Source organism: Macadamia integrifolia, chromosome 5, assembly GCF_013358625.1.
Source record: "Macadamia integrifolia cultivar HAES 741 chromosome 5, SCU_Mint_v3, whole genome shotgun sequence".
Taxonomy (NCBI): domain Eukaryota; kingdom Viridiplantae; phylum Streptophyta; class Magnoliopsida; order Proteales; family Proteaceae; genus Macadamia; species Macadamia integrifolia.
The window spans coordinates 30371065-30378040 of record NC_056561.1 but is presented as its reverse complement, the minus strand read 5'-3'; the positions used below and the strand labels follow the sequence as shown (position 1 = coordinate 30378040).

At 35.0% G+C, this 6976-nt stretch overlaps 1 protein-coding gene across 1 annotated transcript; it reads left to right on the top strand.

Moving 5' to 3' along the window:
* The first annotated feature begins 339 nt into the window (after positions 1-339).
* Positions 340-2432, top strand: LOC122078252 (probable polygalacturonase At3g15720). Its single transcript, XM_042644158.1, has 5 exons — positions 340-676; positions 775-856; positions 1369-1477; positions 1579-1695; positions 1843-2432. The coding sequence occupies exons 1-5, from the start codon at positions 463-465 to the stop codon at positions 2068-2070; spliced, it is 750 nt and encodes a 249-aa protein (XP_042500092.1). The 5' UTR covers positions 340-462; the 3' UTR covers positions 2071-2432.
* The last annotated feature ends 4544 nt before the right edge of the window (positions 2433-6976 follow it).

The window sequence follows — 6976 nt, the reverse complement described above, 5'->3', positions numbered from 1 at the left end:
AATATAATTATATTAAAATGAAATAAAAAGAGTACATGAAAAAAGCACCAATAAGAGCCCTATAAACAGAACTATGGAATTGAGGTCTTCCTACCCACCTTCGGCATTGCCATCAGCAGAGGACGATCCATGAATTAAATAATCATCCAAATAAAGAGAGTAAATGAAAAAAGCACCAACAGGAGCCCTATAAACAGATTATGGAACTGAGGTCTTCCTTCCCAATTTCGATAAAATTGGTTATTTATTTATTTATTTATTTTTTTAATATTTTGACCCTTGAATCATACCTGTGTATTGAGATCGAAAAAGTCAGGATAGGAGATCAGTCACAGCCAAGATTGATCTGATCCAACTGATACTAACCGACCCAATCGAAATTTTAGAACCATGGTCCAAAGTCTAGTCCAAGTTACACACGAAGGTGAAACTTATAATATTGAAATCTTATAATAAGTTTACATGCAGGCAGTAAATTTCCATAACTGCAATGGTCTTCAACTAAGTGGACTGAAGCATATGAACAGCCCAAGAAATCATATCTCCATCAATGGTTGCAATGTGGTAACTATTTCTCATCTCAATATCACTGCACCACAAGACAGCCCAAACACTGATGGTATCGACATATCAGCCTCAACCCAAGTTCTGATCCATGACTCTTACATTGGAACAGGTACATTTTTAATTTTCTCACCAATATTATAGCCCTCCATAAACCCATTATGTGTATGAACTGGGTAATTAATTTGATTTCATTTGTCCAATCAACAGGAGATGATTGTGTAGCCATTAACACTGGCAGTTCTTTTATCAACATTACGAAGGTTCACTGTGGACCAGGCCATGGCATAAGGTTAAGACATAACTCATAAGCTCATGACCTTTCAGTTCCTATAAAGTTGAAGGTGGAAAACCAAGCCTATTTTCTAGAATCCATTGATGGAGCTGTTTTGTGTGTGTTTTGGGAGTTGTGTCCCACGTCAGCTATTAGTTTAACCTACGTGTAGACCTTGATACACCTGGGTGTCCCTCCATTTACTAGTTCGAACTTTTGGGATGGAAAATTTACATGATATTAAAGCTTGTTTTCATCGTATCTTCATGCCAGTAATAAGTATTATCACACATAAGGGTGAGTGTTAAAAGTATAATCCCACATTGGCTACTAATTACAACCCATTTTATACACAAACACAACATTAATTGCCAATAACATTTTTCATTATTTACTGGTTTTTCATTTATTTTTATTTCCACTCTTGAGAACCATGATTATCCAATATCACCAATCTATTAATTAGCCTAATTGGTTGGTTATGCTTGATATTACTTAAAAAAGAAAAGAAATACTCTATATCCTTGTAGTGTGGGAAGCTTAGGAAAATATGGAGCTCATCAAACAGTGGAAGAAGTCCATGTGAATGATTGTAGTTTCTATGGAACCATGAATGGAGCAAGGATCAAGACATGGAAGGTAATGAACATCTTATTAGAACATATATGCGACTAAGCTTAAGCAATAGTTCCTTAATTTTATTATAGCTGTTACTAACTCTTGTTCCTGTTATTTCCAAGGGTGGATCTGGATATGCTAAGAAGATCTCTTTTGAGAAAATTACACTTACAGAAGTAAAAAACCCCATCATCATCGACCAACATTACATTGACAAAAACGTTTACTCACCACAAGATGTAAGGGATTAATATTAGAATAGTGGAAATTTATATTATTATCTCAGAATTGCATATTCTTATTCCTTTCTATGTTTATAATTATCTGTTAAAATTGCTAATGATGAGTTTTTGTTTTGCATTTGATGTTTGATGAATAAAATGAAGGCTACTGATGTTGAAGTGAGCGATGTGACATACATAGGATTTCATGGGTCTACAACTTCAAAAAATGCCATCACATTAATGTGTGGTGACAGTGTGGGTTGCACCAACATTGTACTGGACCAGATTAACATCACATCAGTAGTTCCAGGGAGTGGGTGTTCCTCCACTTGCAGTAACGCCCATGGAAAAGCAACAAATTGTAATCCACCTATATCTTGTCTATCTTAATATGTCTTTTGGGTCTCTTGCTGAAAAGGTTTGGAGGTGCAACTACTACATAAGGAACATAAGAAAGCAGATTGTTACAGTTTTAATAACCTGAAGGAAAATAAGGACGCTGCGGTGGTGTACTTAAAGTTCAGGATTTTTATAGAGGACTTGAGAAATAAAAGGAGACCAAGTGATGGAGAGCTGCACATTTAACGTGGTGCATGGAGAAAAAATAAAAGAAGACTGGATAGGAGTAGTTATTTTAAATCTGTATTCTAGTTTTACTTCAGTTTTGGAGAATTTTGTTTGTGTATTTTTTTTTTTCTGTTATTTTAAATAATGGTAATGGATGAATGTTAATTTTGTTATTATGGACCTCATATGATTTGTTCGGTCAAATAAAAATTTTTTTTTTTTCTGGGGTGAATTGGCGTATATTCAACAAGTTCAAAGAACATCCAGCCAAGGGAATATATGGGAAAAACATTGGTGTGTGTGTTGGGGGGGTGTTTGAAAGAAGAAAATACAAACAAAGCTAGAACTTAGGGAAATAAACAAAACCCAAATCAAAGAGAAGATCTAGGCATCCGGCAAAGATCTAAAGATAAGTCCCAAGTTGATACAACATGGCGGTGACGCTATGAGTTGGGCAAGACTTGCAAGAGACTTTGGTGGAGTCAAAGATCTGATCTTGTGTTCTAGAGTTACCTGTCAAAGCTTGATGTTCTGCTCTTTCTATATATGATACATTAATGCACCAAAAGCAAGCTTCTCAAAGGAGTCAATGCAAGACTTTCCTTTGAAGTGACTTAGGATCCAGTTCTACTCATTGTCAAATGATCCGGTTCTCAAAGGAGAAGGCCAACACCTATTGTTAACATGTACGAAATCCACATGGGGGGCAGATATTCAAAGAAGATGTGGGAGATGTTTTCGAGGGCATTCTTGTAGAAACAACAGAGAGGGGAGGGGCTGTGATTTGTATTTGGATATGGAGGTCATGGGTGGGTAGGGATTGGCCGGGTTAAAGTATGCCAAACAATGAAGCTATACTTGGAAATGTGATATTTGAACCAGAAAACAGGGTGCTAGGTAACCTTAAGGGGCACAAGTGAGGATAAGGTTCAAGGCCGAGAAGGAGGAGAAGAATCCATTTGAGGATTCCTTCCAGATGACAAGGTCACACGGGCCACAAGGGCGGCGAGGGATCTAAGGAGGGAATTCCATGCATCACTCAGAATCCTCTTATTCTCTAATTTTTTTTGTAGGATTAGATGCATGATTAATTCGTAATATTCACTCTGTACTGCAGATAGGAGATGGGAATATAGAAGCATGGTAGTAGTAATTTTGATGATAGAGATCAAATCTAACACCAAAAAAAAAAAAAAAATCAACAATGGACTTAAGGTGGTTTGAACACCTTCAAGCATTTCAGAACTCTTAGAGGGAAGCATCTATGAGGAGTTATTGAAGTCTTCTTCCACTTGAATCGAGTTAAAAAGTCTCGAGGTTTTATGGCCATTTGATAACATGGGAACGAAACAATAATACAGAAAGTACCCAAAACCCAGAAATTAGATGGGCTTTCAATTAATAAAAGATTAATAGAAGAACAAAATCTGGACCCCAAACCGTGATCGACAGAAAACAGACATGGTTTTGGGCTGAGTTTAGGGGGACTGCTCCTATGGGGCTGATCAGCAAGGATGAGATCAGTTGACTATGGAGTATGAATATAGCGTGTGTACACGTACGGCCGGAAAACCCATGAACAAGGGAGGAGGTATGCAGTGAGGGAGGAGGTATGCAGTGAGGGTGTATTAAGCAGGCAACCATGGTTTTGGCCATGGTTGGAAAAACGCAACCCTAAAACAATGCAGAAGATAATGGAAAAACAAAACAAACAATGCTTACGGATTTTTACGAGGTTTGGCAAAGTTGCCTACATCCCTGGTGAGATAAGATCCTACTTCACTATCAATGGAGAATAGGGTTACAATGCTCATCCTCACACCTCTCAGTATTGCTTGCATTACAGAAAAAGAAACCCTCGCTACAAATATGTAGCGAAAAAAACCCTAATCCGGAAAGTACACAATTGCCATCAAATAAAAAATTCGAGCGGGGGGCTGCGCCCCCTACACCCCTGCTATGCAGGGAGACCTCCTGCCCCCTTGCAACCCCCACGGCCCGCTAACCGGCTAGCAGGACCGTCGTCCTGCCTGTCTAGGTGCTGCATCAGTACTCCCTGGATTAAACTGCGATGGAATACAAGACATCATACACCAACAATGGTCTCATCAGTGGTTGTTTTTTTTTTTTTTTTTTCTTTTTTGTTTTTGTCTTTTGTTTTGCTTTTTGGTTTTGTTTTCTGTTTTTTTTTTTTTTTTTTTTTTTTTTTTTTTTTTTTTAATTAAGAGAATCATTCAATAATCACATACACAACAAAATTTGATAAAATTGTGGCCTATTGTCTCCATGACTACCTTTGATACTGTAATGCCCCCAAATCTGGGTAAGATATGGGTGTAGGCCCTCGCGGGCGACCATTAAATAATGGCATAAAAACGGTCGATCAACTTAAAATCCTCAATATTAGTCTGTATAGAACTAGATAATCATCCTACTTACCCAAACTTTTGTTTAATACTTAATGCTAAGTACACAGGGGACTTAAAAACTCTAGCAAAAGAGGTCTTACTGAAGAAACAATATCAGTCCAATATGATATGTAATAGTCCTCGACTTAGTTAATCTATCTTTGTTTTGATATGAATAAAAATAATAAAAAAATCCTCAAAACTTTGTTCAATCAATCATGGGCCCACCTCTATTATTCACCTTACTATTCATGGGACCCACCGCGCTCCCTCTGCACACTCTGATCGATTTAATCAAATATACATGTTGACCCGTTTATCATTTGTACAACATGCTACATATCAAAATCTGCCAAAACCTCAATAATACGTATAATGTAGCCTATTCATAAATTACAATAAATTACAGTTAATTCTCCAAAAATACATTTATTCAGTTCTCTTCAATTGACATTTCCTCTGCACTAAGCCACACTTAAGGCTATGAGACATAAAACTATAGTGGGGTGAGCTAAAGGGAATTAGCTCAGTAAGATGGAACATGACATAATCACACTTAGTACAAAAATACATATACTTAAATTTTCATTCTTTTTCTCATGCATGCATAAAAACATCTTTTGTAGCATGTTAAAATCTCTTGTTTATATCACCTCACCGGGTAGTTTATTGACCTATCACAACATCTCTCCCTTCTCTTGCTCTTGAGCTCAAAGGATCTGGGTAGTATCTTGACCTAGGGTTTCACCTCCGCATTTCTTGGCAGATATGAAACTATGCTTTAAAACCTCTTTTATGAACTATGCTTTAAAACTACTTTTCAGATATAAAAATACATACATATATACTATAAAGAATCTCATGCGTATCAGATGAATCATGACATAGTCCACTTACACTTGGTATAGGTACCTGTACACAAACCTTCCCTAATCACTGCTTTCCCAATCCACTTTCTGGCTCTTGGTCTCTCTTCCATCTCCTTCTCGTAGTTCCATCCAACTCTTGTTTTCCTTTCCTTTGGTTCTTTTTTTTTATTTTTTTTTCTTTCTTTTCTTTCTTTCCTTTCTTTTATATCTTTCTTTTTCTTCCTTTGCATTTCAATTAGTGCATAATTAATGTGTAACTAAATGTCTTTTATCATCATCATCATCATCATTCTTATTATTATTAGAATAATCATTATTATCATTATCATTATCATTATCATTATCATTATCATTATCATTATTATTATTATTATTGTTACTACTAATACTACTTCTACTACTGTTATTATTATTGTTACTATTATTATTATTATTATTATTATTATTATTATTATTATTATTATTATTATTATTATTATTATTGTTACTACTAATACTACTTCTACTATTATTATTATTATTATTATTATTATTATTATTATTATTATTATTATTATTATTATTATTGTTACTACTAATACTACTACTACTGTTATTATTATTATTATTATTATTATTATTATTATTATTATTATTATTATTATTATTATTATTATTATTATTATTATTATTATTATTATTATTAGTAGTAGTAGTAGTAGTAGTAGTATTTGATTTTTCTAAAATGTAGAGGGTCCTCCTTTTATTCAACCCTCTCCATCTCTCTCTCTCTCTTACACACACACACACACACACATACATAATTTTATCTTATTTATTTATTTTATTATTAAAATCCAACATTAATTTGAAGAGGAGTTGCATATGCACACTCCTTCCATCCCTTGTCTTTATCTCCATTACACATTGCACACACATCACTCTCATCTCTCTCCTTTCTTTTATTTATTTATTTTGTTTATCAATAAATGAGGGAGGTGAGAGATCAAGTGGGTTCCACCTCACCTTCCTCCCTCTCTCCTTTAATTTCAAAATCAATGTGAATAAAAGCCTACTTATGTAACCCCCCTCTCTTCTTTTCTTTTTTTTTTCTTCCTTCCTCATTTTCTCTTTACCTCATAGGGTAATTACATAGGATAATTTTGGGGTGGGATATTACATATACTATTGGAATAATTCACACACATAATACAACTCATGATGGAAATCATATGAGCGTACAAACAATCAAAATGAATATGGGAGGTCCAGCTATATGGTCACTCTCCCACATTCTATGACAGAAGATCTTACTAATGATGCTATAACAAGGCCAAGATATAGATTTAGTTAGTTCCAAGTTTAGTGTTTTCCTGCTAATGGCAATGCCGAAGGTGGGGAGCATCTTTCTCTGGGTTTTATTCTTTTTCAGTTGATGATATGATTGTGTTGGATTTCGGTTTCTTTTTGGTT